The sequence below is a fragment of the Salvelinus namaycush genome, chromosome 26 (genome assembly GCF_016432855.1).
Source record: "Salvelinus namaycush isolate Seneca chromosome 26, SaNama_1.0, whole genome shotgun sequence".
Taxonomy (NCBI): Eukaryota; Metazoa; Chordata; class Actinopteri; order Salmoniformes; family Salmonidae; genus Salvelinus; species Salvelinus namaycush.
In genome coordinates, this window is record NC_052332.1 from 36615631 (window position 1) to 36632507 (window position 16877).

Sequence of the window (16877 nt, forward strand, 5' to 3'; positions counted from 1 at the left end):
TAAAATGCAGGAATCTGTCTGGCCACATCTCAAATGAGAACCAAGCTAACTCTGAGTGTTACTTTAGACCAGAGCTACATTACTTTAGACCAGAGCTACATTACTTTAGACCAGAGCTACATTACTTTAGACCAGAGCTACATTACCTTAGACCAGAGCTACATTACTTTAGACCAGAGCTACATGTATTGTACCATACTACACTACACAGCTTCGGGCTCTGGTGAAGGGGATAGATAAGAGTATTTCCTGGTCCGGTTACATGGTCAGGGAAAACTCAAAGCTATGGGACCTACACTATCTCCAGTTGTTTAAGGAGAGGGTTTCACGTAAAGGAGCAGCATTAGACCCAAACCCTGGTTTTGTGATTATAGAGGTGACTTCCAGCCCACGTGCTTCGCCTATTTCTCTTAAGCTGCTTTAAAGACCATGTAAGTTTTGCCTATTTCTCTTTATGACCGTGTAAAAAAGACTACGAACGCAATCTGTTATCCATGGATTGTTGGGGATAAATGTAATTGCTGTTGCTGTTACTTCTTCTCTCGTTCAGCTGACAGTCCATGGAATTGGAATCGTCCTCACTGAGACAACACTTTCACATTGTACAAACACACAGATGCATGATTGTGTTCTGGCATTCAAGTCTCCCATTCTTCAGTATTCAGAGTTGTTTTGCTGGAATTGAGTGTAACAGTATTATTCTCATCTTCCCATGTGGTCATCCTCAGTGTCCTGTGTTGTGTTGTCCTGTGTTGTGTTTTCCTGTGTAGTGTTATGTGTTGTTTTGTGTTTTCCTGTGTAGTGTTATGTATTGTGTTGTCCTGTGTTGTGTTTTCCTGTGTAGTGTTATTTGTTGTGTTGTCCTGTGTAGCGTTATGTATTGTGTTGTCCTGTGTTGTGTTGTGTTTTTCTGTGTAGTGTTATGTGTTGTGTTTTCCTGTGTAGTGTTATGTGTTGTGTTGTCCTGTGTAGTGTAGTGTTATGTGTTGTGTTGTCCTGTGTAGTGTAGTGTTATGTGTTGTGTTGTCCTGTGTAGTGTAGTGTTATGTGTTGTGTTGTCCTGTGTAGTGATGTGTTGTGTTGTCCTGTGTAGTGTAGTGATGTGTTGTGTTGTCCTGTGTAGTGTAGTGTTGTTGTGTTGTCCTGTATTGTGTCTTTCTGTGTAGTGTTGTCCTGTGTTGTCCTGTGTAGTGTTGTCCTGTGTAGTGTTGTCCTGTGTTGTCCTGTGTAGTGTTGTCCTGTGTGTGAAGTGTATCCTTCCCCATCAGCAGCAGGTTGCTTTCCTCTTGGTTGGTTTGTACTCTTCTTCTGTGCTCTCTGTGATTCCTGCAGGAAACATGTTGCTATAACGTGAGAATAAAGGAGAGTAAACAGAAAGACGTTGCTACTGTCTCCTACATGTAATAAAATAAACGTACTGATAATGTCACCAACACGTCTGGAGCCAGTCTTCTCGAGCTCTGCCAGCACATTGGCCTCAAAGGTTAGAGACGCTACCCGGAAGAAAAACTCCCTGATACTCTCCCCTGAGAGAAAGAGAGAGAGAGAGAGAGAGGAGGGGAGTGTGTTTGAGGGGAGGAAGAAAGCAAAACACACACAGAGATAGAATGGAATATGATGGGGGACACTAGGGAGTAAACCAGAGGATGTTATGTGTGAGTCTGTGTTTGTGTGTGTATTCCCAGCACTACCTGACTTAGCAGACACAGTCCAGTACTCTGCTCTGATCTCCTCTGACAGTCTAATGGCCTCCTGCTCCATGTAGGCCAACTGATCAGGAGACTGAGTGAGAGAGGGGGGGATACAGTTTGAAATACTTCATCTTTAAATCAATCAATGACAGATCCTTTGTGCTGTCTTTAGTCAGGTTAGATCTTTTCCATCAGACTCACACTGAGGTCCTTCTTGGTTCCGACCAGGAACAGCAGAACACTGGAGGGATCGTTCTCCTTCATAGCATCCTCCAGCCACTGCCTGAACGCGCGTACAGACACACATAATATGTCTATCACATGCAATAAAGTAGTCTAACATAGAAATTGACTGATACTGAGATACTATGATGAAAAGCCATTCTATCTGGATGCTACAGATGTGAACAACATGTAATATGTTGGCATCTCTTACCTGGCGTTGTCCAGAGAGGTCACACAGCTCAGGTCAAATACCACTATGATGGCTTGAGAGAAACCAGGAGAACAACACACATTAGAGAAGAGACAGGCTGCAGGCATCACCACAATACATCTATTAAGGGCTTCCTATAACATACGTGTGTGTTTGTTTTAGTACCTTGTGCTCCTCTGTAATATGTGGAGGCGATGCACTTGAACCTCTCCTGACCCGCTGTGTCCCATCTGAGAGAGAGAGAGAGAGAAACAGAGAGAAAGGGAGAGAGAGCAAGAGGCAACAGACGACAATTGATGAGGAAAGGGTGAGGATGATGAATGTGAAGTGTGTGAAGTGTGTGTGTGTGTGTGTGTGTGTGTGTGTGTGTGTGTGTGTGTGTGTGTGTGTGTGTGTGTGTGTGTGTGTGTGTGTGTGTGTGTGTGTGTGTGTGCATGCGCGCGCCCGCGCGTGTGTGTGCGTGTGCGTGTGCGCGTGCGCGTGTGTGTGTGCGTACTACTCACAGCTGTAAACTGAAAGGCACCCCCAACACTTCAAACCGCTCCATCTCAAAATCCACTCCGATGGTGGCCTTATAGTTCTTATCAAAAGAGTCCTTACAGAACCTGTGGAGAGACAGAGAGAGGGGGGGGGGGGTGGAATATAACATAATCAATGTCGTTATTACAGTCCCTGTCTTGGGTGACTAACGTCTGTTCTCGCAGCACCTGAGTAATATATAGACAGTATCAGGACGGTAACAGGACAGCAACAAAACATTAACAGAACAGTAACAGGACAGTAACACAACGGTAACAGGACGGTAACAGGACAGTAACACAACGGTAACAGGACAGTAACACAACGGTAACAGGACAGTAACACAACGGTAACAGGACAGTAACACAACGGTAACAGGACGGTAACAGGACAGTAACACAACGGTAACAGGACAGTAACACAACGGTAACAGGACAGTAACACAACGGTAACAGGACAGTAACACAACGGTAACAGGACAGTAACACAACGGTAACAGGACAGTAACACAACGGTAACAGGACGGTAACAGGACAGTAACACAACGGTAACAGGACAGTAACACAACGGTAACAGGACAGTAACACAACGGTAACAGGACAGTAACACAACGGTAACAGGACAGTAACACAACGGTAACAGGACAGTAACACAACGGTAACAGGACAGTAACAGGACAGTAACACAACGGTAACAGGACAGTAACACAACGGTAACAGGACAGTAACAGGACAGTAACACAACGGTAACAGAACAGTAACAGGACAGTAACACAACGGTAACAGGACAGTAACAGGACAGTAACACAACTGTAACAGGACAGTAACAGGACAGTAACACAACGGTAACAGAACAGTAACAGGACAGTAACACAACGGTAACAGAACAGTAACAGGACAGTAACAGAACAGTAACAGGACAGTAACACAACGGTAACAGAACAGTAACAGGACAGTAACAGGACAGTAACAGGACAGTAACACAACGGTAACAGAACAGTAACAGGACAGTAACAGGACAGTAACACAACGGTAACAGAACAGTAACAGAACAGTAACAGGACAGTAACAGGACAGTAACACAACGGTAACAGAACAGTAACAGGACAGTAACAGGACAGTAACATGACAGCAACAAAACGTTAACAGAACAGCAATAGGACAGTAATACAACAGTAACAGGACGGTAACAGGACAGTAACAAGACAGTAACATGACAGCAACAAAACATTAACAGGACAGTAACAGGACAGTAACACAATGGTAACAGGACAGTAACACGACAGTAACACGACGGTAACAGGGCAGTAACAGGACAGTAACACAACGGTAACAGGACAGTAACAGGACAGTAACACGACGGTAACAGACCAGTAACAGGACAGTAACACAACGGTAACAGGACAGTAACAGGACAGTAACAGGACAGTAACAGTACAGTAACACAACGGTAACAGGACAGTAACACGACGGTAACAGTACATTAACACAACAGTAACATAACTATGACAGTAACAGGACAGTAACATGACGGTAACAGGACAGTAACAGGACAGTAACACAACGGTAACAGGACAGTAACAGGACAGTAACATGACAGCAACAAAACATTAACAGGACAGTAACACAACGGTAACAAGACAGTAACAGGACAGTAACAGAATAGTAACAGAAGAGTAAAATGACAGTAACAGGACAGTAACAGAATAGTAACAGAAGAGTAAAATGACAGTAACAGGACAGTAACAGGACAGTAACAGAAGAGTAACAGGACAGTAACAGAAGAGTAACAGGACAGTAACAGAAGAGTAACAGGACAGTAACAGAAGAGTAACAGGACAGTAACAGAATAGAATAGAGAGGAAACATTACGACATTAAGAGTTTACCATACTGTATACTTCTTCATGTACCCAAAGCTATGACTATAAATAGCAACTTTTCAGGAGAATATGCCAATAATCAAACCCACAAGTCAATCAATTAGTCAACAATCAGTCTCTATTATCCCAAGCTGGGGAGAGCAGGGGTAACAGTTTTGCTGCTTTCAGAAGAGGCAGGTGCTCTGCTGTGTGTGGATTCTCCTGGGTGTCATGGCAACAACTGACTAACAGGAAGTGAAATGGTCAGTAGTATTTTTAATTGGCAAGTACACATCCTGAGGGAGATCAGCGTGCCCCCTGGGGGATAAGATCTGTAATAGACTGTTTCCCAAATGGCCCATAGGACTCTCTCAAAAGTAGTGAACTAAATATGGAGTAAGGTGCCATTTCATATGCAGCCATAGACTGTAGTGATTCCTTACCTGCTGAGCAGACATGTCTTCCCAACTGCCACATCCCCTACCACAATCACCTTGGCGATGTTAAAGCTACAGACACATAAAGAGAACAGTCCAGTTAAACACTGATAATATACAAATGTGTGTGTGTGTGTGTGTGTGTGTGTGTGTGTGTGTGTGTGTGTGTGTGTGTGTGTGTGTGTGTGTGTGTGTGTGTGTGTGTGTGTGTGTGTGTGTGTGTGTGTGTGTGTGTTCATCTCACCCCACTGCGCCCGTCTTTTGCCCCTGACAGGCAGCCTTGACCTGCGAGTGGAAGACATCTTTAGTGTGTAGCGCTGCGGCTGGGGTAAAACACTACACAGAGAGAGAAAGAGAGAGAGAGACAGAGAGAGAGACAGAGAGAGAGAGACAGAGAGCGAGAGAGAGAGAGAGAGACAGAGAGGTGAGAGAGAGAGAGACAGAGAGGTGAGAGAGAGACAGAGAGAGACAGGGAGGCAGAGAGAGAGAGAGAGAGAGAGAGAGAGACAGAGAGGCAGAGAGACAGAGAGAGAGAGAGAGAGAGAGAGAGAGAGACAGAGAGAGGCAGAGAGAGACAGAGAGAGAGAGAGAGAGAGAGAGAGAGAGAGAGAGAGAGACAGAGAGAGACAGAGAGAGAGAGAGAGAGAGAGAGAGAGGTTTAAACAAGATGTCAACTCAAGAAAGTATATCAGCTTTGCATCACACAGAAATCAGAAGCTAGAAGGACAACTGCCTTGTGGGGATGTGGAATGGAATCTCTTCAATTCTGGCACATTAGCACGAGCCAGTGACCGAGTCCTGAACAAAACTAAGAACATTAGGTGTGTGAAACAGACTAATAACCCGTAAATGAGCACACAGCACTGTCAAATCATCTGCTTCAGTACAGGGTTCCAGAACTCTGAAAGGGTTCGTCACTGTGTTACAGAGACACATTATTAGATTAGAATCTGAGGTGGTGTGTACGTGTGACACAAAAGACTCCAGGCCATGTTTCCCCAACTGGCAGCCTGGTGGTTTTATTTGTTCCCCCATGTTTTCTGATCCAAAAATAATTACAATAATTATATTATTATTTTATTTTTTATTATTGTTGGACGTAAAAATGTTGTACAAACACCAGGAAATTAGCTCCAATTGATTTTAATTTGTGAAATCTGTTCCCAAGTATTCCCACGCATAATAGACATGTGATCATATACAAATGGAAGAAAGTTTTGAAATTATTATGTTTTAGTCAAATATTATATCTGTTTGGGCTTCTTGCGGACAATTTGCAGTCTACAAATGATTTGTAATCATGTTGAGGTCCCCGACCATACCCTCAAGAAAAAAATCGTCCAATGGCTGTATCTAGGTGATGATCCCTGCTCTAGTCTACACATTCCATTGTGAACACATACAAGAACCGCAGTGTGTGTGTGTGTGTGTGTGTGTGTGTGTGTGTGTGTGTGTGTGTGTGTGTGTGTGTGTGTGTGTGTGTGTGTGTGTGTGTGTGTGTGTGTCACCTCTGGAAGCTGAGCGATGATGCGGTCTCTCCTCACAGGTGGCAACATGTTCGTCAAGTGGAAGTTATGGGGTGGTATGGATATACATAGACGCGCACACAATCAAACAATCACACACACAAGAGACCCAGTCGCACACGCTCAAACAATCATAGGCAGACAATCACACTCAGACAGGACAAATACACAGAAACACTATCTCTCTCTCTCACATACAGATGTAGAGTAGAGTGAATAGGGGCTTATCCCTGGAACGGCTTAAACGTTAAAACAGCTGAAAGAGAAGGAATAACTGAACATTAGTGTAACCTGATGTGTAGCCTAATCTATAGTCTGACACCAACAGAAAAAGTGTCCCCTGAATCTCCTAGCTGACGCCTCAATGCAAAAGACCACTGGCAGCTGTCTGCACATCAGAGTAAACTAACAAACTGCCTGCATGGCGCATATCGGCCCTCTGATTTGCTTTGTCGGGTGTAAAAGTATACAGTGTCACCGTGGCAACTCAGCCTTGTCCATTCACCTGGCAACTATAGCAACCAAATACAAACCCTGCTAAGGGGAAGGAAGTAGAGACTCTTACATGTCATTATTTGTCTCCCTGACTTTACGATCACATGCAGCCAGATCAAAGGACTGAACACGCTGCCATTCTAGTCTTTTACACATTATATTATTAAGTTTACACATCTAAGATCATGAAGGAGCGATGAAAAGGAAAGCTTATGCAGTAAAACATGGTATCGTAATCTCCTAAAACATGATTACAGACCATCTATAGCACAGCTAAAAACCAAGCAACATGTAGAATTGGTGAAAATAAACTAAACTCAAATTATAGTGTTGTCATGAAGATGGACTATCGCTTCATCAAGGCTTCATTGGCATGATAGAAAATCATATAATTATAAAGAATAATATTTTACCTTGCAAGTGCACTGAAAGTGCGAAAAGTAAACTCCAATTCGTCAATAGGTTGCGGTAGAACACTATATATTCTACTAAACTCACATTATGTATTTTTCACTAACAGAAAGTCCCCTAGTGCTGCCTACATCCACCCTAAGACAGCTAGTGAGCAGCAGACCAGAGCTGCGAACTCAGCAGTTGAAACAGATGACTCAAATTATGAACCTCCGTTTTAGCTCAACCCTCTCAGAAGGCTCCCAATGAGTGGGTTAGCTCTAGTCCAGGGCGTAGTGCCCGTTCTTACATGATTAAGGAACACGTACTACGCCCTGGACCAGAGCTAGGCGCGGGTGAGCTGTCCTGAAGTACGCGCTAGCCTTGTGTGAAACATTTTAAGTATGCACATTTTGAACTTCATATAGAACAATCAAATCCCCTTAATATCAACGACAAATAAAAGTACAATATTTCCATTTAAAAACATTTTTTTTAATGATTGATGATTTCATTTTACCCACATACAAGTAAAAGACATTGACATACTATTTGGGACAGCTGATATGATGAAGGTTTAACCAATGCTTATCTCTGCTTCACTCTAGAGTAGTTGGAATAAAATGTTTATATTCATTATTCTCACGCTTGACACGACTTTTGGTAAAGTGTGCAGTGATTGGTTGGGAAGGGAACACACACATTGGATGACGTCCTACCAGCGTTGTGCCTTACGTAAACGTCAGCCGACTGCATTTGTGGTGTACGTCACCGGTGCACTATAAATACCTGACTGGCGACGTTTATTCTCTCTCTCTCGCCTCCGCCTCTCCGATGAGTCCAGTGGTTGACTTGCTGAAGCAGAACGTCCTCTGCGTTATGGAAGTTGATATGACATAAATGCTTTTTAGTATCAACTTATTGGTATAGTGCTGCCACTTGAGTCTTGCCCTGCTCCTGCCCTAGTTATTAGTTAAGTAGTTAACAGTAGCATGGGGACTTGCAGAACCATGCACGTGGGTACCTCTCAACGTTTTGGAACCATGCCGGGGTAAGTCTATATGCAAGGATATTAATTAGTTAGCTTGCTGCTAATGCATTCGAGTTAACAAGTGGTTTATTTTGTTAGTTTATGGATGTGATGATACCGATATAGGAAGTGCCGTCCGATGCGAAACTGACGAAGATTCCTAAACGGTTAGCTAGCTTGCTAGCTAGCCATCTGATCCACGAGCACGGAAAACCAGCCAGTTACCACCACCAGATGCAGTGCCCTCATTTTGCTAACACAATTTAAAATGCTAGTCCAAATGCATTAACACATTTAACATTTTGTTCTAGTTGTCTACCTGGCCTATGTGGACTGAACTGAAGCCGGACACGCCAATGTCTGCGCACATGGCAGGTATATTCAACTGGAATTTTACCCGCTAGCTAGGCCTGACTATTGTTGGCTATTCCATGGCACACCTAAGATTTGTTTATAATTTCAACTAACTGTTATCTAGTCTGATCAATTCATTGGATAGTCACTATTTATGGCCACAGCGCTTTCAGTGACGAAAGCTTGATTAGGAGGAGTTTGCTGAAAAAAATGAATTCGTTATTTCGCTTACTTCTGAGCAGCAAAGTTGTTATCTCCTGAATAAAGTTTAGGTTATTGCTTTTATAGATGATCATAACCCCTATGATTGTTTTAAACAGACGCTGCCCGAATTACTTGATTACAAGGAGACTTAACCTGGAAAGGTAAGACTACGACACCCACTCCATCCTTTGAGACACTGACTATAACTGTCTGATTGTGATGAATCCTAAACTGAAAATAGCTGGAATTACCGTCAGATTGTACAGTGGTGATATTCGGTTTTCTGAACATGACAGGCAGTGACTTTAATTTTCATACTCTAGTCAATTTCCTGTTCCTTATGAACTGCGGTTGATTGTGTTCCTATTCTAATGTTTACTTATGGTGGGTTTAAATAGGTGTGCAACAGAACCAAGGATGGTGTGGAGGCATCTGAAAAGGTACATTACATTAACACACCCCGATGGCCCCCTTCTCTGGCAGTCTGGTTGTGATGAATCCTAAACCAAAAAAAATAGCTGGATTTACTGTCAATAGTACAGTAGTGATATTATAGAAACTTAAACCATGCTGGTGTGACTTGGTGAGGAAGTTGGCCAGTAACAAGTGGCTTATTTGGACAGTTTGTGGATGTGATGATACCGATATAGGAAGTGCCGTCCGATGCGAAACTGACGAAGATTCCTAAACGGTTAGCTTGCTAGCCATCTGATCCATGAACAATGAAAGCCACCTCAATAGATGCATTGCTCTCTAAGTTAGCTAACACTGTTGAAATGCTGGTCCTGTCAATGCTTTGATGAAATTGTATGTTTTGTTCTAGATTTGGGAGACTACTCCCTCATGGCCCGTGGCTGAACCATACACACATGGCAAGTAAATTAAACCTAATTTTTTTTAGTTAGGCCTGACTAGTAATGTATTCAATGGCAAATTAGTACGAGTTTAATTTGAAGAACTTCGTATCTAGTTCTCTGTTCAAATCTTCGATCAGAGGCACCGTAGCCACAGCTCTGTCAGTGATGAAGCTTGAATAGGAAGAGTTTGATGCGACAACTGATGACTTTATTTCAACTACTGAGTCACAAAGCTGCTTAGATCATCATGCACAGAGGTGGTTACTGCTTGTATAGATTCTCATAACCCCTATGATTATTTTTAAACAGGAGACTCCACCCAAATGACTTAATGGTGGAGACAACACCTCAAAGGGTAAGACTACCACACCCACTCCATCCTTTGAGACACTGACTATAGGTAACTGTCTAGTTGTGATGAATCCTAAACTGAAAATAGCTGGAATTACCGTCAGATTGTACAGTGGTGATATTCGGTTTTCTGAACACGACAGGCAGTGATTTTCTATTCTGTAGTTCTCTAAGAACTGCTAATGAGTAGTTGATTTTACTCATTTTCATAACCCTTATGATATTTAACAGGTGTGAAGCTGCCCCAATGAGTTGATGGCATGGAGACTCCATCTGCCAAGGTCAGACTAGGTCAGACTAACACCCATTTAAGTCTACACCTCAACTGTCCCGTTCTCTGGGTAGCTGTCTAATCTTGTTGTGATGAATCCCAAACTGAAAATAGCTGGAATTACCGTCAGATTGTACAGTGGTGATATTCGGTTTTCTGAACATGACAGGCAGTGACTCAATTCCTAATGTATTTAATTTACTGTTACGAACTCCATTTGATTGCGTTCCTTTTCTAATGTTGCTTTATGGTGGTTTTGAACAGGTGTGGAGCTGAATCAAGGATGTGGATGGAGTGGAGACATCTTTAAAGGTACATGACCACCCCAGTCTACACCTCACCTGGCCCATTCTCGGTTAGCTGTCTAGTTGTGATGAATCCTAAACTGAAAATAGCTGGAATTACCGTCAGATTGTACAGTGGTGATATTCGGTTTTCTGAACATGACAAGCAGTGACTTTACATTTCTACTTTAGTTTTGTCTTTTTTAACATATGGATTAGGCCCCTAGTTTGTATTCATTTTCAAATCTTGACTCTTGTGATTGTTTGAACAGGTGTGGAACTGAACTAACGCTGTGAAAAGTCTGAAAGGTACATACGCACACCCTCAGGCTACACCCCACCTGTCACTTCTGTTTCTCTGTCTGGTTGTGATGAATCCTAAACTGAAAATAGCTGGAATTACCGTCAGATTGTACAGTGGTGATATTCGGTTTTCTGAACATGACAGGCTGTGATTTGTCATTTGCTTATGATATTGTACATTTTCACTCAAACGGTTTTACTTTTCATGTAGGTTACCTTCACATAACATCCCTGCAGTCTCAGAAGTGGACATGTAGACTGGGGTAAGGCTGTTCACCCTGTCAACAAGCTGCCTTGTGGTCAGCTTGAAGAAAATAATAATTGCTTATTTATGCTATGATGAACACTAAACTGAAATAGCTGGAATTACCGGCAGATTGTGTGGTGGTGACATTCGGTTTTCTGAGACATTAGTACATGCTTTACCATTTGATAATTTACTGTTTCATTCAGTTAATGGCAGTCAATTTTATTTCAGGTGTTCCTTGTCTGCTGTTTGATGCCCCTTGATTTCAGCCCCAACCAACCCTTCATTCACCGCAATTTATTAATAACTTTTCTGTGAGTTTTGTTCAGTGGTGCTTTACTTCTGAACATAAGTGGTGGTTGTGGGATGTGTAAATGTTATACTGTGAAACTTAAACCTATTAAAGAAGTATAACTCTGTATATGCCTTCAGCGTGTTCAAGCCCCTCGACTCTATTCCACATTTTGTTACAGCATGAATTTAACATGAATTAGGTTGAAGTTGTCACTGGCCTACACACAGTACCCTGTGTCAGTTGAATATTTGAAACATTACTTTTAAATGTGAACTTTATGTATTGACCCTTGTTATGGAAGCCTATTATCTCTACCCCACACTTATCTGTAAGGTCACTAAGTCAGGAGGCGAAATTCAAACAGACATGGAGGTTTAATAAGGCCACCTGTTGGTGGATGGGTTAAAACGGCTGTTAAATATGCCTTTAAGGGTGGTTAATTTTGCTTTGTATGGTGACTCAAATGACTGTTAGAAGAGACTAGATCAGCATTGTAGTTAAGCCTGTTGGCTACGAGCTTGAAAAACTGTAATGTCACTAATTTACTTGTCTGTTGGTCAATGAAGGGTAGATGGGGACTTAGTCTGTGGAAAGTTAGCATGTAGAAAGTCCGTTTTTAAGTCAGACCAGCTGCGGCACGAGCAAGGAATGGGGTCGAGGCAACAAGGTTTGAGAAGTCTCAGAGGGGGGCCCACCACAGGGACTCGAATCACTTTTTATTGCCACGTGCTGAATAGGGAGTAAACATTACCATGAAATGCTTACTTGCAAGCCCTTAACCGGCAATGCAGGTGATATGTAGGGGGAAAAAGTGACAATGCATAAATAAAGGTGCTGAGAAGCAGCGTTGAAGGGATCGATGCAAATAGTTCAGGTAGCCATTTGTTTAGCATTCTTGGGGGATGCAGCCATTTCAACCTGGACTTCGTGTGCTGGTGCAGTAGCGGAACAGTATGTCTTGAGTGGCTGGTTTTGGCCAATTTTTTTTTTTTTTATAGCGCCTTCGACGCCTCGTATTAGAGGTCAGATTTTCCAAATGGAGGCCGAGGGAAAGCTTTCTACGCATCTGTGTGAAGTTCTCTCCCCCGCATTGCACGTGTGACATACTGTTCGCAGTTGGGTAACGCATTTACGTTTGCCTGCATTAAGGTCCCTGGGCGCCCCTTCTGGATGAGAATGTTAATTTATGACCTTATACATCTCGTTGAGTGCAGTCTTAGTGCCAGCATCGGTTTGTGATATGTAGGCAGCTACAAAAAAATATAACTCTTGGTAGGTAGTGTGGTGTCAATGTATCTGCCTGAAAAGTGATAAATGGATGCATAAAGTATTAATATTGAAATGCCTGTGTAGAACCAATATTTATTGATGCACTTAACATGTACAGTGCCTTCAGAATGTATTCAAACACCTTGACAATCCACATTTGGTTGCTACTGCTGGTTTTCGCGTTGTCTTATGGGGTAATGTGTGGATTGCTGAGGGAAAAATATATTTAATCAATTTTTGAATAAGGCTGTAACGTAGCAAAATGTGGAAAAAGTCAAGGGGTCTGAATACTTTCCGTAGACACTATCCCTTTTGTTAAATCTGTTCTGCCAGTGTAAATTGAGTTAATTCGAATGTTAGACTCAATATTGATCTAGAAGGAAAAGAAACGCATTTAATTTACCAACGTTTCGACAGGCAAGCTGTCTTCATCAGGGTACAATCACAGACACTACGGGATGACTCGTTTATATAGTGTCAAGACACACAGGTGTCTGTAATCATGGCCACGAGTGGCCTAATATCATTGGTTAATTTCTCAAACATTAAAATGGCATAAAGAGCAGCATACAATAAATACAAATGGATAGCATACGATCATAGACTCACTTAAGACCACACAAGCCTACAAACAACCACAATGGCAAAGTCACAACAATCACAAGAATGGCTTCAGATCAAAGTCCACGTTAAGACCGAAGGGAGCAAGGGTCTTTAAGTTAAAGATCCAAGCAGCCTCTCGTTTTAACAATAAATGATCAAGGTCACCCCCTCTCCTAGGGAGGGTGACATGTTCGATGCCAATATAACGCAGAGACAATCGAGTGGCCTGCCTCCAAAAAGTGGGCCGCAACTGGTTAAGTCAAGTTTTGGCACCTAATGGTGCTACGATGCTCTGATACGTACTTTTAATCAGGGGCGAAAATCTGATATCAACCTTGGAGGGGACAATTACATGAAATTTTCTCAGGAGCAATTCCTGAGGGGGACACCAAAAGTAGTGCTGTAACACAGCCTACGTTGTAATATGTTAAATGTATATTGAGGGACCACAATCACTACTACTGGATAATTGTTAGGTACAGTAGTTAACTGAAGGGTTGTCCCAACTTGTTTAAATCATAATACTACTACTAATAACAGTTATAGCAGTGTTCCTCATCAGTCCAGTATGTATGCAGGTATTCGTACTTACAACCAGCAATATCAAGAAAGGCCAGTAGGCGGCAATGGTACTGTACACTGTATGGGAGCAGTTTTCATAAATACAATGAACATGGTGTGATCTCATCGTAAAGAATCTCCATTGAGAACCATCACAAAGTTGGTCTCCGTATTGAATTGACCTTTTAATTTGGCTTTGTGATACATTTATATAGTCATTAAATATGTGCACCTGGCCTGTGTCTACTACAATATCTTTACAAGAACAAAAAGCTTAAAATAAGTACAGTTCTAAAAGCAATATAACTACTTCAATGAAAAACCCAAATAAATCAAACAAAATATCCTTCAGTCAGTGTCTCAACTCTTCAAACAGCAGCTATGGACAAGTATGTCACACAAAGTATGCAATTTTAAATAAAATAACATGAAATAAATAATTTGTAAGTGTACTGTCATGTACTAAAAACTACTAAACAAAAGAACAAATATCAATTACACCAGGGGTTCTCAAACAGGGGTCCATGGACTAATTGCAAGGTGTCTGTGAAATAAAAAAGTGTAATGAATGTAGTCAGTACCACAAGGTTTCCAGTAAGTTTACATATAATAGAGGGGGTGGTGGTCCCTGAGGACCGCTGAAAACCTTGCCTGCCTTGCCTCAAAATATGCAGGGGTTCCAGTACCCCAAAAAGGTTGAGAACCACTGCTATACACACTACTGAACAAAAGAACCGAACATATGTTTGTGGGTTTCAATGGATCCAACAAATTGCTGGCAGATATTTTCCCTCTTGAGACTGTCCAGCCTGTCTTTATGTACATTACAGACAACTACGCCATTCAGTCTCTCTTGGCCCATGCTGGCCCGTAGCCAAGTATTTAACCTGCGGAGTGCACTGAAACTCCTCTCAGCCTCACATGAAGACACTGGCACCACAAACAAAATTCTGATCAGCACCTCAACTTGGTCAAACAACCCCTTCACCTCCACTGGAAGCCTCCTGAGGACCTCTGCTGCCTCTCCACTGCTGCTACAGGGGTATTTGTTGTGAAAGAGAGGGATCTGCACTGAAAGAGAATCTATGTTCAGCTCAGGGTACTGATCTAGAGACTCATCCAACTCCCCCGTGAGAAGCGCTCTTTCCAACTTTTGCAGGACGTTTAGACTGTCCTGGTCAAAACGGTCGCCAAACTGAACCTCCACACCATCCAACACTTAAAAAAATTCTGCCCTATAGTGATCCACTGCTTTGCCAGCAAATCGTCTTGAGTGCGTCTCAATGGAATCAATAGAGTCAATCAAAGTTGTTGCTTTCTCATACAGTGCAAGGTAGCTTTCGTCATTTCTCTTGCCCCTAAGAGATGACCGCACACACTCGACTGCAGCCTGCATACCAGAGACAGTCTGAGTTTTCTTCTGCAGTGAAATGTTTAGACATTCAAGCTCTCCAAGAACAGCAGAGGCAAGTGTGACATCTCCTCTAGGCTGCTGAGTACCCGCTCATACTGCCCTAGCACAGCTCTAATAGCAGTATTCCGCACAGTCCACCTTGTTGGACATAGGGGTTTCAGGGTGGTCAGATTTGTATCTTTGGACGTGGCAATTGATTCAAACATGCTCTTAAACTTTCCTGACTGGCCATAGAGGACACCTAACTGATGGACCCAAGAAAGGGAATCCCGGATCAGTGGGGAGGCTGAGCAGCCAGCCTGTGTAATCAGATTTACACAGTGTGCTCCACAATGGACATAGAGGGCTAATGGCTGCTCACTCCTCACAATTGCCTGTGCACCTGTGTATTTTCCTGCCATGTTTGAGGCACCATCGTTACTCTGCCCACGTAAGCCAGACATGGGCAAATTGAGCCTCAACAACACATCAGTTGCCACTTTCGCAATGCCCTCGCCTGTTGTCTCCGACACCCTGTATAGCCCAATAAACTCCTCGTGAGGGACAAGGTCATGGTCAACATAACGCAGACAGACATTCTCCTGTTCAGCACCAGAGACATCTTGAGTACCATCAACAATTAATGAAAATTGTACAATCGGAAGAGACCTAATCTCAGCTGCAATGCCTCGAATGACTGTATTGACCATGATGTTCAGAATTTCATTCTGTGCTTTGGGGCCTGTGTACATTGTGGTACGCTCTGTTAACCACTTCAGTAAAATGGGATCATCCTCTTCTGCCCTGAGTTTCAAAAGCTGGTATAAATTCCCACTGTCATCCGTGTGGCCTCTAAAGGCTTGTCCCTGTCTTACTACATGCCGCACCGAACTAACAATTTTCATCAAGCAATGCCTTGCGTCCTCCTGCTGTTTACCCCACGCGCTGGATAACTGGACACTGATTGGATTTAGCTGGTGTGCTGTTACAGTTACAAAGTGGCGGTGGGTTTGGCAGTTTTGATGTGCTGTGAATTTTTCAATGGCTTTTCTCCAGTTCCTAAATCCTGCACTAATGAAGGCAGCATCTGCTCTTTGGCCAAAAGATGGCTGGCTTGAAAACCCTTGGCTACAGTGAAAACACAGCACTCCTTTTATTGATGGATTATAATGTAGCCAGGAGAAATCGCGAAACCATCTCTCTTGAAACGTCAACACTCTGTTTGCAAGAGTTTGCGGTTCTATAAATTGTGGGTGTGGCTGATATGGTTTTGTGCCATCACTGAGGTAACTGGACGATGCTGTGCCACTGTCCCCTATACTGGTGCTGCTGGCAACAAGGGTGACACCTGGTCCTGCCGTGGCTGTGACACTGTCCTCTGAAGTCTCTTTCCCTTTCACCACCCTCACTGACTCACAGTCTGTCTCCTAGAAAAGAAATAAGGTGTTTGCTGTACTCCTAACTACCGGTACCCAAAACTACACAATTAATCACAACAGCA

The 16877-nt window shown here is 42.8% G+C and overlaps 1 protein-coding gene, 2 long non-coding RNA genes and 8 other non-coding genes across 12 annotated transcripts; 10 read left to right on the forward strand and 1 right to left on the reverse strand.

The window, feature by feature from the left end:
- Positions 1-1264: 1264 nt before the first annotated feature.
- On the reverse strand, positions 1265-6520 carry rab34b (RAB34, member RAS oncogene family b; the record flags this gene model as incomplete). Its single annotated transcript, XM_038964767.1, has 10 exons — positions 1265-1326; positions 1419-1526; positions 1692-1782; positions 1893-1974; positions 2128-2179; positions 2293-2357; positions 2631-2732; positions 4950-5015; positions 5188-5279; positions 6452-6520. Coding segments are annotated over 10 exons (789 nt in total), but the record flags the coding sequence as incomplete, so codon positions are not given.
- Positions 6521-8182: 1662 nt separating this feature from the next.
- LOC120021500 lies at positions 8183-9815 on the forward strand. The gene is made up of 5 exons (XR_005472520.1): positions 8183-8405; positions 8696-8759; positions 9059-9103; positions 9341-9382; positions 9766-9815. It is a non-coding gene; the product is annotated as an uncharacterized LOC120021500 (long non-coding RNA).
- On the forward strand, positions 8489-8562 carry LOC120021928. The gene has a single exon (XR_005472563.1). It is a non-coding gene; the product is annotated as a small nucleolar RNA SNORD49 (small nucleolar RNA).
- On the forward strand, positions 9157-9231 carry LOC120021936. Its single transcript, XR_005472571.1, has one exon. It is a non-coding gene; the product is annotated as a small nucleolar RNA SNORD65 (small nucleolar RNA).
- Positions 9571-9656, forward strand: LOC120021927. The gene has a single exon (XR_005472562.1). It is a non-coding gene; the product is annotated as a small nucleolar RNA SNORD49 (small nucleolar RNA).
- A 292-nt stretch (positions 9816-10107) lies between the features above and the next one.
- LOC120021499 lies at positions 10108-12208 on the forward strand. 2 transcript variants are annotated; one of them, XR_005472519.1, is made up of 6 exons: positions 10108-10154; positions 10382-10441; positions 10686-10733; positions 10978-11014; positions 11220-11271; positions 11487-12208. It is a non-coding gene; the product is annotated as an uncharacterized LOC120021499 (long non-coding RNA). The 2 variants fall into 2 exon arrangements; XR_005472518.1 differs by having other exon boundaries at positions 10382-10431.
- Positions 10212-10286, forward strand: LOC120021938. The gene has a single exon (XR_005472572.1). It is a non-coding gene; the product is annotated as a small nucleolar RNA SNORD65 (small nucleolar RNA).
- Positions 10509-10583, forward strand: LOC120021942. Its single transcript, XR_005472575.1, has one exon. It is a non-coding gene; the product is annotated as a small nucleolar RNA SNORD65 (small nucleolar RNA).
- On the forward strand, positions 10790-10864 carry LOC120021940. Its single transcript, XR_005472573.1, has one exon. It is a non-coding gene; the product is annotated as a small nucleolar RNA SNORD65 (small nucleolar RNA).
- LOC120021941 lies at positions 11072-11146 on the forward strand. Its single transcript, XR_005472574.1, has one exon. It is a non-coding gene; the product is annotated as a small nucleolar RNA SNORD65 (small nucleolar RNA).
- Positions 11343-11416, forward strand: LOC120021935. Its single transcript, XR_005472570.1, has one exon. It is a non-coding gene; the product is annotated as a small nucleolar RNA SNORD65 (small nucleolar RNA).
- Positions 12209-16877: the final 4669 nt, after the last annotated feature.